Here is a 19,982-nt window from a genome sequence, read left to right on the forward strand (position 1 = left end):
TCAGTGGTACTGCATTTATCTAGTTGGTGCAAGGGCCTAGGTTTCATCCCCTCCACTGCAAAAAAAGTAGAGAAAAGAATCTGTTTTTATTGCTATCCATTGATTGAGACATTGCTCATAAGTACTTGTGTGCCAAGTACTGACGTGACATCAAGCGACAGTGCTCTGCTCTGAGTTTTCACACACACATCTCAACTTTATTTCACATAATAATCCAGAGATAGCCCCAAAACAACGAGCACATAAACCTTTGCAGGGTTAGAGAGAGAGGGCTGGTTCACAGAACCCACATGGTGTCTGTAACCCCATTTCCAGGGACTCTGATGCCCTCTCCTGGCCTCCACGGTCACCTCATGAATGTAGTGCTGAGGGGGTTAAAGTGGGACTGATATTTTTGTACAAATTTGTACTTTTGATACAATTGTGTGTTTTGCTGACCGAGAAAGTGTAGGTTTTTTTTTTAGTGTTTTTATTACGTTATGGGTATTGTGTACATGTGCACAGTGTGCACGTGGGGTCAGAGGGTGGTCTTCACATCTCTTCTCTTCCTAGCCTGTGAGTTCCAGACATGCTGTGCAGGTCAGGTCTTCCAGGCTCAGCAGCAAGCTTAGTAACACAGAACTGGCTGAGCCACCTCCCTGGCCTGAAGGGTCGTTTCTTAATAGAATATTAAAGAATGTGCGCTTGCTCACACACACACACACACACACACACACACACACACACACATTTAGAGAACAAAAAGGTTCACTAGCACATCTGTAGTCCTAGCTATGTGAGGCCTGAGGATCCCTTGAGTTTGAACAGTGGCATGGTGTAATCTGACTCAAAGAAGGGGATGGGAAGGAGAGCGAGGCTCTGAGTCGTGAGCTCAGCCACACAAGCTGCTGCCAGTTACTGAATAAACCAGAATCATGCAGCGGGGCTCACTCAGGTGAGCAGTCACAGGTCGTGGGCTCTTATAGTCAACACCAAGCACCACCTCAATCTTACTGAACTGGTGTGTGCTGCCAGGCCCTAGTGACCTGAAGATGACAAGGGACAGCAAAGGACAGTCACTGAAGCTCTGAAGTTGTAGTCATCTGGTCATCTGAGGTCCTGAGAAACAGGCCTGGAGTTGGGGTTATTTATTCTGTGAAGACTGTTGCTTCCCGGCTCCCGAAGCTGTAATTAAACCCCCCACCTGCACTTAGGATGCTCATTTATAGAAACACTGCAGTGGCTCAGTGTTCACCAAGCGCTTCAAGCATTAAATCATTTGCTGTTCACAGAGAAGGCTTGACACAGACCTGTACTCTGCTTTGAAAGGTCTTTCTGAAAAAGTAGCACAGTCCCTTGCCAGGATGCAGCCTCTAAGTGTGAGTGGGAGTCCATTGTGTGGAGCATGTACCTACATGGGCCCACAAATACTGAGGCAGTGCCCCGTATTAGTTGGGAGATTGTCAAGGCCAGTGCAGTGGTCCTGTCCCCTCCAATGCTTGCCACCAGCTGTTGGAGAGGAGCAACTTAAGGCTCCTCCTTGATCCTCTAACCAAGCACCATCTCTCATAGCAGGGCCAGGCTTTTCCTCCTTACCAGTGCGCACCACAACATGCTCTATGGGACAGTTCATTCAAGGACACTGAGACTCTGGGTGACCATCAAAGTCAGTACAGTTGTCCCACAGAAAACAGTTCTTATGGAGTCAAATATTCCTCTGATTATACATTCTTGTTTAAAATAAATAGACATGGGACTGGAAAGATGGCTCAGCTATTAAAGACTGGGCTTATAACCAAAAATAAAATAAGATGTCTACATAGCAGGGTTTTTTGATGATCGAAGACCTTACCTGTGTTATGTGTGTGGTGGGGTTGTGTATGTCACAAGTATATACATGCCCAGGGATGGCAGAAGATGTCAGTGACCTGGTCTGCCATTCCCTGCCTTATTCCTTTGAGATAGAGGCTCTCACTAAGTCGGAGAGCTAGGCTGGTGGCCAGAAAGCCCCAGTGAGTCTGTCTCTACTCCCCACAAAGCTGGGGTTCCAGGCAACACATACAGCCATCCCCAGCCTTAACATGGACTCTAGAGACCTGTGTTTGCTCATCAAGCCGGCGTACATGCTGAGCCATCTCCTGAGCCTCTCATCCTTCTTAAATGTCAGCGTCGGGTTTCTTAGAAAGAACAGGGAGATTCACGTTAGCCTTGTACTCTATGTGAGGGAATCCAGACCAGCCTCCTTTGTTTCTTCCTGACTGGTCACAGCCAACAAAGGTACAGAAACCCAGAATTTCTAAAGAAGTGGAGAGGGTAGGCTGTCCCTGAGCAGAGCTAGTCCACTGCCTCTTGACTCTTACAGAGTCTTTGTGTGAGTGGGAACGTCGGGTCCCTGACTCCATCACAGGAGACAGGCAGGAGCATGAGACTCCCATTGCTGTCACAGGAACACACAGCCCTTAAATACCCAATTGGAGCACAACTGCTGTTGGCAGGCCCTGTGTCAGGACATATGTCCTGGTGCCTGAGTGTAGAACATTCTCTTGTGGGCCAGCCTCCTTAGCTCTTTTTAGGCCTGAGGAGCCACAGCAGGCCTTCTCTGGCCGCTAACACGCAGGGTCTCTGGCAGAGGAAGGATGGTCTCCTTTGTTTCCCTGGTCCGTGGCACAGTTCTAGGGCCCCCTCTGTACTCACAGGACAGAAGGATGGCAGCAGGACAGGCAGATGGTGCCAGGTAATTGTGACTCTGTCATCCTAACCTTTGACTGATAGAGGCCAGAGGCCTGAGAATCCTCACTAGTCAAATGAGGCTTTGACTGTCCCTTCTCTGTCCCTGTGGCCTCCTAAGGTGCCTGAGGTACATACGGGCACAGGGTGTGATGCCTATGGCATTCTGGTGAAATATCTATAAGGATGGACAGGGAGATGACATCTGCGAGTGTGAGGTCACGGTCACAGCCAGGGCTCTGAAAGGAGAACGTGTGGCATTGATGAATGCAGTTATGTGACAAACGGGCAGTTTGACCATCCCAGTCTGCGTAGGAGCTTTGGGCAGGAAAAGAACTACTCTAGGCCATGTGCGCACCTGTGGTGTTCGGTGACATCCTCTTTCATTGATCCGCCCTTCTCCTGGTGACTTGAACACGAATGAGGCTGGGTGGGAGGCACGTTACTGGGTCTTTTGCATGAGACAGATCTTGATCTGTTTCCAGCTTCACTGTGTTCTACACAGGTTCTTATCCCCTGAGACTCCCAGGAGGCTGGTGGGTCTCAGCCAGTGGATATCCACACGGGGCCCAGAGCTCCAGCTCCAGTTTGCATTTGGGGGTGACAGCACAGCATGCTGAGTTCTGACTGGCTTTTATCCTTACCCCCTTTGGTCTGGAAGCGAGTAATAGACAGCCAAGCAGAGAAATTGAAAGAACTCGACAAGGAGATCCGTCCCTTCCGGCAGAACTGGGAGGAAGCAGACAGCATGAAGAGCAGTGTGGAATCCCTCCAGAACCGTGTGACCGAGCTGGAAAGCGTAGACAAAAGTGCAGGGCAGGCGGCTCGCAACACAGGTGAGTGGACCTGGGTCTGAGGCAGCTTCCAGACACGGGCGGTACACGTGAGCGTCCTCTAGTGGGGGCAGGTTTTCATTTAGATTTGTCCTTCTGCATGAGGCCCAGCTTGGCAGGGAGGTGCAAAGCCCTCTCTTCCGGAAGCTAGACTGCAGGTGACCTGCAGCCTGGTATGACCCAAGTATCTCTGACATTGGGAGCAGATGCGCACCTGTAGCTTTGAGCCTGAACAAGCAGTGATGGTTCTCATGGAAGGATTAGGGAGTGTGAGTGGATTACTGTACCACCTGGGTTGGATTAAACAGATGGAAGGTGTGTGGTTAGAATAGGAGACAGCTTAGAGTCAGAGCCTAGTGTCCCTGGGGATGCCAGGACTGTAGCGCAGGGGAACGCGGGCAGATAGGCAGTCAGGCTCTGACAGCTGTGGCCTGGCAGTTGGCACGTTGTGACTGCCAGAGGAGAGGGGAGGAAAGCTACAGCACAGACGCCCCATCCTTGTCTGCTGTGCATATGCCTGCCCTCTGCAGTCACGGTGAGTCCGTGGGCTGCTGTTCCAGACGTGGTGCAGGTGCACTCCAATGATTGCATCTCTCCTTTGCCAAATGTTTTCTTGCCTATGGCAGGCTTGCTGGAGTCCCAGCTGAGCCGGCATGACCAGATGTTGAGTGTTCATGACATCCGCTTGGCCGACATGGACCTGCGGTTCCAGGTCCTCGAGACCGCCAGCTACAACGGTGTGCTGATCTGGAAGATCCGCGACTACAAGCGCCGGAAGCAGGAGGCTGTCATGGGGAAGACCCTGTCTCTCTACAGCCAGCCTTTCTACACAGGTTACTTTGGCTATAAGATGTGCGCCAGGGTCTACCTGAATGGGGACGGAATGGGGAAAGGGACACACTTGTCGCTGTTTTTTGTGATTATGCGTGGAGAATATGATGCTCTGTTGCCGTGGCCATTCAAGCAGAAAGTGACACTTATGCTGATGGATCAGGGGTCCTCTCGACGTCATCTGGGAGATGCATTCAAGCCTGATCCCAACAGCAGCAGCTTCAAGAAACCCACCGGAGAGATGAATATCGCCTCTGGCTGCCCCGTCTTTGTCGCCCAAACTGTTCTAGAGAACGGGACGTATATTAAAGATGATACAATTTTTATTAAAGTCATAGTGGATACCTCGGATCTGCCTGACCCCTGACAAGAAACCAGGGCGGTGGATTCAGCAGAAGGTAACTCCTCTGGGGGGTTGAACCGGTCTGTCTTCACGAAGGTCTTCGCCTCAGGAAGGACCTTGTGGGACAGAGGAGGCAGCCGGAGGAGGAGGAGGAGGAGGTCGAGTGGCAGGAGGAGGAGCCACATGTGAAAACAGACCCCAACGGATTTTCTAGACTAGCCACACTCACTCTGAAGAATTATTTATCCATCAACAAGATAAATATTGCTGTCAGAGAAGGTTTTCATTTTCATTTTAAAAGACCTAGTTAATTAAGGTGGAAACATATATGCTAAAAAGAAACATGATTTTTCTTCCATAACTTAAACACCAAAAAAGAAAACACATGTGGAGGTAGCTGGATGTGTCAGCATGTTAACTTACAGGAGAACTTATGAAATAATAATACAATTCTGATAGATTCATCCTAAAATTCAAGAGTGCAATCTTGTTTCAGATATAGTATATTGTATATTTTTAAGGCCTCGTTTGGTCGCTGTTTTAATAATTTGTTTGTCAGAAGACCCTGAGTAGGCACAAGGTCTCTAAATCCAGAAGTCATTTTTAATTTAAAGTTCTACAAATAATTGTTACTGCGAACATTTTGTTTTAAAACGTTGATAGACTGATATTTCTTGGAAGAAAATGTAAAATATCAAGCACTGGTTATCACTTGTGATAGGAAAGAGAATACTCAACCTGTTGTTATTTCTCGTTAGAAATGTGACCCTTCGGTATCTGTCGTAGTTAGTGACAGCACTTCACAATGACTATGAGAGGGACAATGCTCATGGATGCTGTGCATCATTTCAAACAAAATCGTTTTCACCCTAAAATAGGGCATTCGTTGAACTTTGGAGTTCTAAACAAAATCCTATAGGTTTTTAAAATTCTGCCCCATGTTTAGACAAGCTCTGTGTTGCTGACAGCACCAGCCGTGGTCTCCAGTGTTCGGTGTCCGGGGATAGGCAGGTGACCTGTGCCGCAGGAGGCCCCAGCAAGCATCCCATCCTGTCATACTGCTGCATTTGGCTAGCGCTCTCCGAAAGCGACATCTGTGCTCAGAGATGGTGGCATACGGTACATGTGCCTTAGATGTGACATGCTGCTTCTTGTCCCTGGGTTTGCGTTCACCATGATTCTAGAAAGTGATAGTTTAACCAGATCTCTCTCTCCACCACCAGATCTTTGTCTCTGCCAGGGCCCTCAGACAACTCTGAACCTGCCTGGGGAAGCCAGGCCTCCGTTGGTGGCTCCTTAAGCCTCTGCTGCTAAATATTCACAGATTGCAACTGTAGCCCCAAGAGCAGCTCAGTCCCACTCCAAGGGAGGGAGGTGTGAGCAGAAGCCACACCCTTCCAGGTCTCTTCGAGGGCCCTGAAATCCCCCCACAGCATGAAGGAGAAGTGCCCTGCCCAGAGCATTCCCAAGACCACTGGTCTGGGGGCCTGCCCAGGCTGGCAGCAGCGGCCCTGGTCTCCCCGTTAGGAGGGTGGCCAGCTGACGCCCCGGCCTGTGTAGTCCAGACAGCACTCTCAGCTAGCTAACTGTTTCCCACTGTGATGAGAAGCCTGGAACCCTGCCCCGGTGCCCCTTTTGCTATGCACCACACTTCATGGTGCTCTACATTGATGGGTGCTACACGCGACGGGTGCTTCTTAGGCAAAACCAATGTGTGCAAACCACCACATCTGTGCCACTTGCCCAAAAGGCGTGCCCACAATTGGCCAGCTGGGCCCGCGCTTCAGACTGCCTGCCTCTGGGCTCTCCCCATGGTCGCACGGGGACAGCTGGGTTGGTGCCCGGTAGCCCACCTTGTCTCTGGTGCTGCCATCTGTCCTGGGTGTGCCTTTGCCCCAGTGCCTGCTGGAAGTGCCCTCCTCTCGCACACCTGTCCCCGTGCTTCCATGAGCCACCTCTTGGTTTCGAGCGCTCGCCCTGCCCATCCATGGCTTAAGCATTTGGTTCTTCCCGTTTCCCTTTCTCTCCATTCTGCTGGGGTTGCTTTGGGGTAAGTCAGTGACCTTGGTTTTGCTCATAAGGAAAGAGTGCAGAGCCCACGTTCTTTCAAAGGTGCCCTCTTCTTCCTCTGGGCCTGTCCACAGGGTTCCTCCCCCAAAGACCTGGAGTTGGGGGGACCACCTGGCAATCCTCAGCTGGCTTCAGGTGTCAGCAACAGAAACATCCCTGAAGCTCCCCCCTTTAAAGAAGTCAGTGCGGTACCAATAAGTGTGGGCCAGCAGCAGCATCATGTCTGACAAAAAACATGCCTGTCTTTAGTTTCAGACCCTGGCATGGGGGTGACCCCGAGGAGTCCTCCCTGCTACTGAGACTTTAACAAGGCTCCTTCCTATGTGAAGTGGGCCCTCCTGGCCTCCCCCTGGTGCCTGTAGGATGTGCGTAAAGTAAGTGACTGTTGCCCCCGAGATGAGGGCCGGCCCTGCATGTCACAGCTTCCTGTAGTGCATTGTGTCTGTTGCGTTTCTTGGTGACAGTAGAATAGTGGGTAAGCTCATGCCTTCGTGCCCTGTCTCAAATGTGTGAAGGGCGTGCCGAGACACGTCTCCTGGGAGGTGTGGAGCGTGTCGCGTCCTACCTGGGTGTGCCTTGCTCTGCTCCATCCCAGGATTCCTTGGTGCTCGCCACCCGGGCCACTGTTGGGCTGTGGTCTCAGCACAGCTGAGGCCCTGTTACCAGTCCTGACAGCCAGCCCTCACCGTCTCCCAGGGTCCTGGCCACAAGAAGCACAGGATGGTCATGTGGCTTGTGTGCCTGGCTGTGTGAAAGTGTCAAGTGTCATTTGTCCCATGGCCTCCGTGGTGGTGTTCATACCCACTCAGAACTGACCCTGGGAAGATGCCGGCCACTAGGTGGCAGCGTGTCTTGAGGTCCGGCCTGTGGTTTTTTGTGAGTAGCTGAAGGTCCAGACTAGGAGTGAGGACCTTCCACCTTAGTTGGTCAGGGGAAGGAAGGTAGCCTGAGGCGCTCTGGCTGAGCCTCCTTTACCTCTTGGGGATAGACAGAGCCAGCCTAGGTGGAGCATGCAGGCCACATGTGAGGGGAATGGATGAGTAAACATGGCCGTGTGCTGGGCTCACGCTGGAGAGCACCAGCACGGCATTCGAAGAGGCAAAGGGCTATTGAGAAGGCTCTCATCCCAGTCCACACCCCTTTCCTCAAGTAGCCTGTGCACAGATGACACCATGCCCCTAAGACAGCACAACAGTCAGACAGCACAGCCATCAGCCGAGGAAAGTGTCTGCTTACAGCTGCCATCCGCCTCCTTTCTCTCTCTTTTCCATTCACTCCAAGGACTGGGACTCCAGGGAGCTGTGACCAGAAGCGATATGGTTCTGCTCCCTGGACAACCTCCAGCAGGGCCTTCAGACCCACCACCACCAGATCCCCTTTGAAATGACTTCCATGTGACCACGAGAGCCTAGCGGTCAGACCCAGCCCCACCAGGAGATGGGCCCTCATGCTTGGGTCTGACATCACTGACAGCACTGTGACTGAGCAGTGTGTACAGCAGTCACCCATGGCAGGCCTGGCAGCCAGTAGACAGCATCCAGCAAAGATGAGGACGTCTGGGCACACCAAGCAACAGAGTCTTGGGTGGACCACTCTTGCCAGCCCAAGAGGAGACCAGGGGCAGTGCCAGGGCCAACAGCATGGCTCCTGCCGCCTTCTTCCCCCTGCACACTGCCAAGCATTGCAGGGACTGCACTTTGTACCTGGCCAAGACTCCCCCCGCCCCACAGGTGACAGTGTGGGTCAGTCCCTACCCTCCCGTACATCTGCTTGGGACCATCAGTGGGTGGAGAAGGGCTTGGTGGAGCTTAGGGTACTATTTTTTTACTTTCAATCGAGCCCTTGGCTGACCACGGGAGAGCTAGTGTGGTTTCCATGCCATTGTGTCTGAGTGTGTGTGACAAATGAGGGTCTGACCCCCAAATCTTCTCAGACTAAGATTCCGTCTTCTGTTTGCAAATCCATAGCGGCTGGCTGTTTTCTCCAAACTAGAATGTGCCCGCTGGGGTCTGATCAGGTGATGTGCTTGTTGGCAAGTGACCCAGCCATTCTCGACTCTCCCACCCCAGCTGCTGCTGCTTGCCATGAGCCCCGTGGCATCCAGGAGCCCATCCCAAAAACCTGGACATATCCTAGCCTGTTGTCTGCCTGGACACCAGTGCTAGGCAGGCAAGGCAGTGAACCACACCAAAGCCAGCCAAGTAGGCCCCGACACCCAAGCTGAGTGTCTGATCATTTCCCTTGCCACACCATGTCTGGAGTCTTTCTTGTGAGCTCACTGTGGGAAGGAGGTTACAAGCCCAGGGTCACTGCCACTCCGTAGTCCGTGGCGTCCACCCTTAGTCCCCTTAGTCAAGTAAGATAACCTTCAAAAGCAAATAAATGACCTAGTTGGAAAACACAAAAGCTGGCCTTCCTTCCAAGGATTCCCCTAAGAATCTGTGGGCACTCTGACTGAGGAAGTTGGGGTCAATGCAGACAGCTGCAGACTGTTCTAGAGTTTCGTTCTTTTCTCTGATCTCTTGTGTTCAGTTTTATTACCCAAAAAACAAAAAAAAGCAAAAAAAAAAAAAACAAAAAAAAAAAGACCAAAGAAGGCCAGTCTGTCATTTGACCGTATTTTTAATCTGCCTGTTTTGACACATGCCGTCTGTAGTAACCGCTCGCTGTGAGGCCCCATCTTGACAGTCCAAGTGATCGTGACCAGTGATTAGCGTCCTGTGTTGTTCTGCTCTTCTAAGAAACTGAGACAGTGTGAGTTATTGCTCAGCAATAATCATGTCACCAGGAGTTAGCAGCACGCCTCATCTCCTGATAGCATTATGGTGTTTCGTATTCTGTTTACTGTGTGTTACATGTGGTTTCATTCGGTATTTATTTGTGTTTTGAGGTCTTGTGATGTTTCTGTTCTGCTGCTAATAATAAAGTTTGTAAGACTGTAGAATGCAAAATTTTGCAATGCTAAAGTGTCTATTAGAGGAAAATAAAGCTGATTTAAGAGTCCTGTTTTCTTACTTCAATTTCTGCTTAGGTTTCAGTGGGCCCCCTCCAGCAGTTCTCTCAAGTGCCTGGGGACATTGGCTAGAAAGGGCCACCCTTCATTCCAAGATATGCTGCCACCATTTTGAGATACCAGAAGGTTTTGAGCAAACCCTGTTTGTTCCTGTTACCCCAGGTCTTGTCTGTAGCCCACCGGAATATGTAGCTTGGTCCATGGTAAAAGACTGAATGCATGGGGACCCGGCTCACAGATACCAGGGCTGAATATGGATACAAGCTCTGCCCTTGCCAGGAACCCCAAGTTCTGAAGTAGGGAGCATGAGGCTCGGAGAGGAAGGCAGGCCCTGGGCCGTCTGGCTCTGGTGTGCTCTGCCCTATAGATGATTGCTGCTGACCACCTATGATCACTCAGCACCCAGCCCACTGCCTGCCCTGCAGGATGCTGGCAGGGAGCTAGAAACACAAATGCAAGCCCTGGAGACAGGCAAGTGTGCTGTCCCCCTTTCTGGGAAACGATATAATTCAACACAGCTCATTTAAAAAACCCCTGGAGAATTCAGAGCTGAGCAAGAGGGCCACCTTCCATGACCTGCCCAGGCCCTGTCATAGTGAGTGCTTGAGGGCCACCTGCCCCAGAACCTTGAGCACAAGGTAGTGGCCCACTACTGAAGATGAGTGGGTGAGGACTGTGAGCCTGGCCCGGAGCCCTGAGAACTGACAGGCTGTAACCCCTGGGTGGGGTTATCACAAGCATGCAGACACACCCATACCTATAAAGGTTTCTGTTTAGGGTCAGAAAGCATCTGTTCCCAAGGTCCCAGGTAGGGCGAACCCCCTGGACCCTGCATTTCCACCCTGTGGTGCTCAGGTCACTGAAGCCCCCCTGAGGTGGGGAATACCCCGGGCTCCACCTGTATGCCCCTTGGCTGTGGAATTTGGGACCCAGTCACAACTTCCCCACCCACACCATGGGTAACCAGATAACAGGAGCTGCCTCTCACTGGGATACAGCTAGCCAAGCAGGCAGCCCTTGTCCCTGCAGGGACCTCGCCCAAGAAGGAACAAAGAGTGTTCAAACCTGGAGTCAGGAAGTCTGGCCTCCAGCTGTGGCATCCCCTGACCCAGGGACCTATGGCCTTCCTTCCGGTCTGAAGGTGGGGGTGGGGGGACAGTAGGTGACAACTGACTAGGACAAAGGCTGTGGGCTTTTTATCCTAAGAGGCCAGTGGTTTACCTAATGACATCTCTCAGCCCAGGGCTCCTTGGAGTCCTCTGCCTGCCCACTGTCCTCTTCCACTGCCCAGGGTGGAGAAGGCAGTTGTCTGGTCTACAAAGGAAGGGGCAGCTCCTCCCCATCTTCCTGTGCCTCCCACGCCCCTTGCCTTACTGCCTTAGAAGGCTTGTTATTTCTGCAGACATCCTTGTCTATCTGTCCCTTGACTACCCTTCCCCTCAGCACTGCAGGGCTGTCCTTCAGGGTTTCCACCACCCCAAAGTAGGACATGAGTTATAAAGCCATTTTTAGCATTCTTTACACAGTTTCAGTGAGCCAGTAGAAAGCCTCTTGGGGCTGTCTCAGTGGCCTAGTGAGGGAAATGACTTCTCTGGCACAAGAAGGTTGCCTGTGTACAATTTGACCCAAGATGGCAGTCAAGACAAAACAGAGCAACAGCCAAGCCCCTGGCCTCATCCTTACCCAAGGTAGCCACACGGTACTATTATACTCCTAGGTACTCGTTAGAGTTCTGCATTTCTCCTACTTCCGGTGAAGGTCCTGGTCAGTTCACAAGTGTCTATCGATGTGTGTCTAAGTTCCCCAGGGCTCATGTTTACCACCAGGAGCTTTCTGTAGACACACTGCCTGCTCGTGGTCCCAGCAGGTTCCTCACACCCTCTGATGGCAACTGTCACACCGAAGCCTCATCGCCCAGCTATTCCGTGACCACCATGGGAGCACCCACCTGGCCACTAGCATTTGTGTCCCATGGGTCAAACTGGATCTACAGTGAGTGCCAGAGCCCAGTCCTTGACAATGCTTCCTCTGTTGGAATAAAACAACAGGCAAAAAGAATGTGACCTCCAGGAGTCTCCTCTGTGCCTGACCTAGCCGGAGGCCAAGAGCAAACTTCTCTCAACTCGTAACTCCAACTGCCCACTTGTGGAGGCAACCATGCCAGGGTAAACAATACCCCGGTACTCCCTGGCCAGTTTGGGCCCAACCTGGGCGTGAAAAGAAGTGTCCCCTTCTGCAGGGGAGAAGCAGGAGGGTGGAGGGTACGTCCAGAGAGGAGAGCTTAGGGAGTACCCAAGCTCTTCCATGAGCAGTACCCACTCTGTGCTTCCATCACCCACACATCCGTCCACCATTCACCAGTGTCATCACCAGATGGACACCACTGGGCCATCTGTCACCACAAACAAACCAAGGTGACTCCTCTAACACCCCCCACCGTGGTAAAACACCCGACAGAGGCGGCCTCCGGAGGGAAAAGTGTATTTGGGCTTACAGTCAGAGGGGACGGCAGGGAAGGCATGAGGCAGCTGCCATACTGGGGATGCTGTGGTGTCTGGGGAAGCGGAGGAGTGTTGCCCACAGTGCAGGACTTGCCTGCTCAGTATCTGGAGAGACCTGGATAGCCGCAGCCAGAGCTGTTTCCGTGGTGAGCCTCTTAGGCTGACCGGGAAGTTTCCCATCACACCACGCCGCCCGCCAGCCGTACCTCAGCAGCCCACAGCTCACTCACATTCCTTCCTGGTACCTTCTGCAAGCATCCATTTTTGCCCCACAGGGACATGTGACTGGGCAGGGCTGGGACATGTTGACCTCTGAACTGGGAGACGCTTTGCCAGTAACCTCTCATCCCCATTCGCCCAATCTCCATCCTCCTTCAAGCCCCGCTAAAGGACCTGCCTCATCTACTGGGTTTCCACCCCTTCCCCATATAAGGTCCGTTACCTCTCCTCGACCTTCCTGTTACCTCGACAACCTTGCTTCCAAGTGGACCCCACCAGCATCTCCACCCACACTTCCCAGAACTCTCACCACCCTCCACAACCTAGTCATGGCTACAGCTGTCATCACCACCCACTGTCCCCTACCCACCCACCCACAGCTACCAGTCAGCCACCCTCTGCCGCTGGCCCGGTCACTCCAGTCGTCCCGTCGCTACCAGGAGCCACAGTCTACCATGTACTCACAGAAGCCCTCCTCACGCCACTGCCACCATCTGGTGACCGACCATCCAGACATTCGTCTCACTGATTCATGCCCCTGTCCCCAGCCTGCCAGCCTTCCCGGACACACCACACTCTGCCTCATCTGCCCTTTCACTTCCAGGACCGCCACACGCCTGCGTTTTGACATCCCTTCCTTTCTATTCTGCAACCCACACAGTCCCTGCATCCACACACGCAGGCGCGGACTTCAGGCCTGGAGACGATGGGCAAAGATGACTGAGCTGCGGGGGTTGTTGGCCACCTCCACGCCATGTCACAGGGAAAGTCAGGACCACACCCTCTTACTGGGCACCCAGGGCTCTGGGTCCTAAAGGGCGGATGCTAAGGTCGCTGAGAAGATTCCTCCGAGGGACCTCGGGAGACAGCTGGGCGGTCCTAAGGTAAATGTGTAACATCTGGGCGCCCCCTGCCCGTCAGCCCCGCCCGATCACGTGGGGCCCTCGGAGCGAAGTCCGCATCTGTAAGAGCCTCGGTGGAGAGATGGGTGCTCTGGGCCGGGTCCTGCTGTGGCTGCAGCTCTGTGGTAGGCTTCGCGTTACCTTGTGTCTGGACCTTGATTGAGGGCTGAAGTTTCTCTAGGCTGGAAGGGTTGCGATCTCAGGAGAGGGTGGGACGGCGGCATTGGCAGTCTGCCTCAATTTCCCCGTCCTCTGGCGTGGGCTGGTGAGGCTCCCAATGCACAGGAAGTGGAGAAACCTCGTGAACCTCCGAGTCCCCCGGACCCCATCCCGGGCAGTCGGCGTGCAGTGAATAGCTGCGACGTCCCGAGGGAGGGGGGAGGACACGTTTGCGCGGGTTCTGCAGATCGGCTAAGAGTGCGCTGGAGAACGCCATGGCAGGGTTCTCGCGGGCTCTGACCTCCTGTTCTGACAGATGAGCGCCAGGTCAGGACCACCTCAGACACCCGATCTGCACCAGAGCTGTGTGCACCTCTGTCGCGCTTCTCTGGGGGGGGGGGTCGCCTTCCCGAGGGGCGACACTCAGCCTTCCTTTCTCTAGCGTTGACTCGGGCCGCCTACAAACTTTGGGTCCCCAACACCTCCTTCGATACTGCCTCCAACTGGAACCAGAACCGGACCCCGTGCGCGGGAGATGCGGTCCAGTTCCCGTCGGACAAGGTGCCTTGCTGGGGGTTTGAGAGGGTGGACTGGAGGTGAGGAGGTCGGCCATCCCGGCGCCTGACGCCACCTCTTGCTGCAGATGGTGTCGGTCCTGGTTCGAGACAGTCACGCCATCTCGGATATGGTAAGGCTCGGGACTGTGGCCACTGCGAGCAAGACTGACCCCGGGTCGCCGAGGGCCCCTTCCCAGGCCTCTGCGCGCCACCACGGGAGCCTCTGGGAAGGGACATCGGAGAGCACGTGGGGTCTCCCAGTCCAGCTCCACTGCGCCCCCACCCCCACCCTCAGTGTCTCAGTGCAGGGTGGGCTCCGGGAAGCGGGCCTGCCCTTCCCTGCCCTGGAGGCCATGTTAACAAACTACCTGCAAAGCCACTGGCCCAGCTAGCCCGGAGGGTGAGGAGCAAGAGGTTCAACAGCCTCTGCCTCTCCTCCTGCACATGCTAAGGCTGAGGGCCTTAATATGCGCTAAATAAAGGCTGATGGCCGGCGACCCGAGCTCAGGCCCTGTGGTTGGAGCTAAGAATGAGGGTTTTGTTTCTTTTCTTTTTTATGGTTTTTTTTTTTTTTTTTTTTTTTGGTTAAGATTTTTTTTTCCTTCTGTGTATGGGTGTTTTGTCTGCATAATTATATCTGTGTGCTACTACATGCATGCAATTCACATGCGGGCCTGGAGAGGGCACTGGGTTCCCTGAAGCTGGAATTACAGGCGTTTGTGAGCCACCATGTGCGTTCTGGGATTCAAATCCGGGTCCTCCAGAAGGCGGCTGGTGTCATTAATCGTTGAGCCATTGATAACACCAAGGCACAATACACCAAACCAAAAGTACAGTATTTCACGGCAATTCAAATATAAAACCCCCATTTTGGTGCCTGAAGTTTTTTGTTTGGTTGGTTGGTTTTTGGTGTTTTTGTTTGTTTGTTTGTTTTTTGTTTTGTTGTTATGTTTTTTTTTAATATAGGATTTCTTGTTTTTGTAGACCAAGCTGGTCTCAAACTCAGAGATCTGCCTGCTACTATACAATAAGAAATAATATTTTCTGTGGGTCAGGATCTCAAGTAGCCCAGGCTGGCCTTGAGCTATGTTGATGAGGCTGAGCTGGAACTCCTGATCTCACCGTGTTGCCTCCCAGATGCTGGGGTTATAGGCTCACTGCCCAAGAGCGTGCTGGGCTCACGGGTGTGGCAGGCCCATGGGACAATCCAGGCTACAACAAGGTTGCCCTACCTGCTTAAAGCGCCATTCCCCAGCGGGCCAGCAGCAGGGACAGCGATGGGGACGGGTGGAGGCTCCCAGGCAGCCACTCCTGGCCAGCATCTCTGTTACCACACAAAAGTTTAAAGATTCTCCGTTTAGGAAGCAGCTCTCCTTTCTCCTTGCTCTCCACTTCAACGTCCTGGAGCAGGGTATGAACTGCTTAAGGATGTTTATTGATGGACAAGGGTGTGAGTCACTCTGTGGCTGTGGTTTCATCTTGGACCTCACCAGCTCCTCCCGAATGGAGAGGTCCTCCTTCCAGCTCCACCGTCATCTTTGTTGGTAGAAAAATATCCAGCCCTGTGCCCTTGGCTGCTCTTTGTGGCCCCGGTCGCTGCAGAAAGCCTGTGCACACATCACAAAAGAACATTTGCCTTGTGGCGGAGCTGACCCATTCGAGAGCATGGGCTGCGTCTCCCAACATCCTCATCAGCTTTGTTCTATAAGGGGTTTGAGTCGCCCTCTGCAGAATATATAAAGTATACCAAATGCTTTATATATTCCGTAGTTCTGATGGTTCTTCTCGTACGAAAAATGGTTTCCTGATGTCTTAATTCTTTTTCTCTCCTGTTGACCGTGCTCACTACTCTGGTGGAAGTAGGGGCCCTTGCCATGTTGGTTTTAGGTTTGGAGGACATTGCTTTAGCAATGGAATTTCTACAATGAATTCAACAACTTTTTCTAATTAATTGATTTTTTTTAGTGTTATTTCCTTATGGATTGAGACTGGAATCCCACCATCTGTTCCAATTCTCAAAAAACAAAAAAACTAGCATCCTCCAAGCAACATGTGCTCGCAGCGCCTCCGGAAGCCAGAAGGGGGCGCCAGATCACAGCCGGTTGTGAGCCACCTTGTAGAAAGGAGCCTGCATCCCTTAACCGCAGGGCCTTGGCTCTAGCCACTTATTATCTCTTCCTATCTTGTTTCCTCTCTGTTCTTCCTTTTGGAAGCTAGAACATTCCCTGTCTTTGATATCAAACATACCTGTGTGTGTGTGGATTAGATTCTGCTTGCCGATGTTCTAATTGGAGTTTAGTTTCCCAAGCTCAGGTCTCAAAAGCTCTCCCTATTGTCTCGTACCTCGGCCTCGCCTCCCTCAGCCATCATACGTGAATTTGGTACTTAGATGTCCACCCTTCCCCTGGACACCTGTCACTGAACAACCACAGCTGGGTCAGTCCTGGTGTTTTTCTCATGTACTAGTGCTTGGGCCCTAGCGGGGATGGTTTTCTACATCCTCCTCATGTTTCCTCTTCGGTTCACTTACTGTGATGCTAGGGACAGAACCCAGGGCCTCACAAATGCTAGATAGGTGCTTCATTCCAGCCCTGTTCTTGATGACAATACATTTCTATTCCCGTGGGGATGTGCGCGTCACCTCCTGTCCTGAGGTGCCACCATGCTTACAATACATCATGTCGAGCTCCAGCTTGTCCCCACCTGTGGGTGGAGTCCCTGGCTTTCACTGCGCTTCACCCTTGGCGGGGGTGTAGCTGGCCTGTGACATCATCTCCTATAGGGTGAGCCTTTGGACAGGTCTGAAGCTCTAGGAAGGCCAAGTGGGGGAGAGCCTGGGCTATGGGCGGTGCCCGGTAACCTGATGGTCCAGCAAGGAGCAGCTCCTATGGCCTCCGTCTCCTTAAGGGAGAAGGATGGAAAGACGAGGGTCCAGAGGTGTGGGAAACCACGACATGGTGTGTGGGGGATCATCTTTTCCCTTCCCCACAGCATATTCCTAGCACAGAACCGGATTTGAACGGTGGGGGGGGGGTCCTCGTAGTGGAGCCATACAACTAGCTAAAATCACCCTTAAATTTTCTGCCTTCTCCTGTGTCCCTCTCTCTCTGAAACGGAAGCCCCTTCCCCAGTGGCGTATGTATATATTTTAAAGTCTGATTTGTAAGACCCGGGAGACCTTGCCTACTTCACCAAGTGTTAAATAGGTACTGGCAAATGTCACCTCCCGCCCCAAGTCTTCCGTGGGTTCACAGAGTCTCAGTTGTATCCTGCTCCTTAGCATCTGACTCAGTATGTCACCGTCTAAGTCTCAGCTACAGTTCAATAGGGGGTCCTTAGCCCTGGTACATGTGCCCGGTGTGCCTTCTCTTTTCTTTCCCTGGTGAGGCCCAGCTCTTCCCGTTAGCCTCAGCCAGGTAAAGGTTCCCGGTCCCTGACTTCACCTAGACCCCCACCAAGGTCGCAGCTTGGGTTCGCCCTTGTGCCCTGGAGGTGTTAGCTGGTCGCGTGCGTGCCCGGACCAAGCGCCACCTCAGCCCGCTCCTTCCGCAGCTCCTGCCGCTGAACGGGGAGTTCGTCCTGGCCTCGGGAGCTGCCTTCAGCGCTGCAGGAGGCGACTCGGACCCGGCTTGTAATAACCCTGGTGAGAAAGAGGAGCCTGGCTCGGAACGAGGCTCTCGGGGCGTGGTTAGAGGGGGCGTGGCTTCTGGGGGTGGGGTTTGGGACGGACGCACTGGGCGAGCGGGTCTCAGTGGGTTGGTGCGCGTCTGCACAGGCGCCCCGTTGCTCTTCCGCAATCCCGACCGCTTCTCCTGGCTTGACCCACACCTGTGGAGCTCCGGGACCCAGGAGCGTGGCTTTTTCTCCGTGGACGCCGAGCGTGTGCCCTGCAGCTACGACGACGTCCTCTTCCCGCGCGACGGCTCTTTCCGCGTGGCGCTGGGCCCAGGCTCCAACCCGGTGCACGTCCGCAGCGTCTCGGCCGTGGGTCAGGTGAGCAGGCGCGGGAGGGCTGGGGTCCCACCCCCTGTGCGCATCCCCGTGGCACCCCGCAGCTGCGCGCGTGGGCCCGCGCACTCAGACTCTCCTCTGTCGCCTGGTGATGCCACCACCCGCAGACGTTCACGCGCGACGAGGACCTGTCCGCTTTCCTGGCGTCCCGCGAGGGCCGCCTGCGCTTCCACGGGTCGGGCGCGCTCAGAGTGGGCTCCCAGGCCTGCACCGACGCGTCCGGCTGCGTGTGCGGCAACGCGGAGGTGAGTGAGCCTTAACGGGGACAGCGCGAGGGCCGCCCGGGCCACGCTGGGGCGCGTGACTGACGCTGCGTTTTCCTGCATTCACCTCCGTGCTCCCACCCAGACGCTGCCTTGGATCTGCGCGTCTCTGCTGCAGCCCCTGGGAGGCCGCTGTCCCCCGGCCACCTGCCAGGACCCGGTACAGCCTCAAGGGCAGTGCTGCGACCTCTGCGGTGAGCGTCCTCCCGGCCCCCTTCGCGCTTCAGGCGGGCTTCCCTCTCCTGGGGACCGTGGCGTTGACCTATCCTCCCGTCGCAGGAGCTATCGTGTCGTTGACCCACGACCCCACATTTGACCTGGAGCGGTACCGAGCGCGGCTGCTGAGCCTCTTCCTGAAGCAGGTAAGGGAGCCACACGGCGGGTGCCGGCTCCTGGCAGCCGAGCCCCGACTCTACGGTGCCCCTCGGTCGGCTGGATGGCAGAGTCCTGGCCAACTCCCTCCCTCCACAGCCCCAGTACCAGGGCCTGCAGGTGGCCGTGTCCAAGGTGCTGCGCGACGCTCACACCGAGATCCAAGTGGTGCTGGTGGAGACCGGACCCGCGACCGGCGCGGCGGGACATCTGGGCCAAGCGCTCCTTCAGGAGGCGGTGGTACAAGGTAAGCCCGCACCCTCCGCGCCCTCCCTCTGCCCACCGACCCGGGGGCCCCGGCCCCCGCTGAGTCCGTCTGGTTGCAGGCAGCGTGCTCGGCATCGTGTCGGCGACCCTGCGACAGTCCGGCAAGCCCACGACGGCAGACTCAGCGGGGGATCAGAACCGGTCCGGAGCCGGGCTGGCGGGCGGCGTGGCGGCCGTGGTGCTGCTGGTTCTGCTGGGGAGCGTGCTGTTGGTGCTGCACCGCAGCGGGAGGCTCAGGTACGCCCGACCCCTCCTGCAGGCAGGCTCCCAGAGGCTAGCCGGGCTGCCCCAGGGGTTCACCTACGCCCACTTCCGGTAGGTGGAGAAGGCGTGACGACACGGAGCCCGCATCCGCTGGGCTGCCGCTGGGTTTCCGAAATCCGATTTTTGACGTGATGGTCTTCAAGCAGCAGGTGAGACAGCGGGAAGAAGCTTTGGGGGTGGGGGTGGGGTGTCCCGGGGTTGGTACTTGGGACCGTGAGCCCCCTGACCTTGTGACTCTGTAGCCCTCAGTAGAGCTACCTGACTCATCCCAGAAGGTGGACATTGTGGACATCGATACCAACTTCGGCTGCTTCGTTAACCCACTCTTTGCCGAGGAGGCAGAGGCTTGACCTGTGGGGAGGGTACCAGGTCTCCAGGCTGTGGACCCTGGTGACAAGGACAGGCCTACTTTGCCCAATAAAGGGTTGGTTGTTTTTGCTTGTTTTTTTTTTTTTTTTTTTTAACTTGTTAGCATAACATAACGGATGATCATACTTGTAACTTTGCTTTTCTTGAGTGATGGGGATCTGACCCATGCAGCGAGTGCTTTTACCACCCAGCCGGCCTGTGGTGGTTTGTTTTGAGGTGGGAGTCTCTAGGAAGGCACGAAGCTTCTGGGCTCAAGTATCTCCCCGTCTCAGCCTCCATGGTTACTCAGGGCTTTAGGTGTG

At 54.1% G+C, this 19,982-nt stretch overlaps 2 protein-coding genes across 3 annotated transcripts in view; both read left to right on the plus strand.

Annotated features, from left to right (window-relative positions):
• The window catches only part of TRAF3 (TNF receptor associated factor 3), an 88,773-nt gene extending 79,083 nt beyond the window's left edge, over nucleotides 1–9,690 (plus strand). For both annotated transcript variants that reach the window (XM_080929831.1, XM_080929830.1), the window contains 2 exons: nucleotides 3,368–3,542; nucleotides 4,166–9,690. In XM_080929831.1, coding sequence (XP_080785957.1) covers nucleotides 3,368–3,542; nucleotides 4,166–4,737 — 747 coding nt within the window. In that variant the 3' untranslated portion in view covers nucleotides 4,738–9,690. The remainder of the gene's footprint in view (nucleotides 1–3,367; nucleotides 3,543–4,165) is intronic.
• Nucleotides 9,691–13,500: 3,810 nt separating this feature from the next.
• AMN (amnion associated transmembrane protein) lies at nucleotides 13,501–19,661 on the plus strand (the record flags this gene model as incomplete). Its single annotated transcript, XM_080908918.1, has 12 exons — nucleotides 13,501–13,543; nucleotides 14,020–14,138; nucleotides 14,221–14,265; nucleotides 17,687–17,777; nucleotides 17,910–18,127; nucleotides 18,253–18,390; nucleotides 18,494–18,602; nucleotides 18,688–18,770; nucleotides 18,880–19,027; nucleotides 19,107–19,284; nucleotides 19,367–19,460; nucleotides 19,554–19,661. The coding sequence occupies 12 exons, from the start codon at nucleotides 13,501–13,503 to the stop codon at nucleotides 19,659–19,661; spliced, it is 1,374 nt and encodes a 457-aa protein (XP_080765044.1).
• Nucleotides 19,662–19,982: the final 321 nt, after the last annotated feature.

Source organism: Micromys minutus (genome assembly GCF_963924665.1).
Source record: "Micromys minutus genome assembly, chromosome: 1".
NCBI lineage: Eukaryota > Metazoa > Chordata > Mammalia > Rodentia > Muridae > Micromys > Micromys minutus.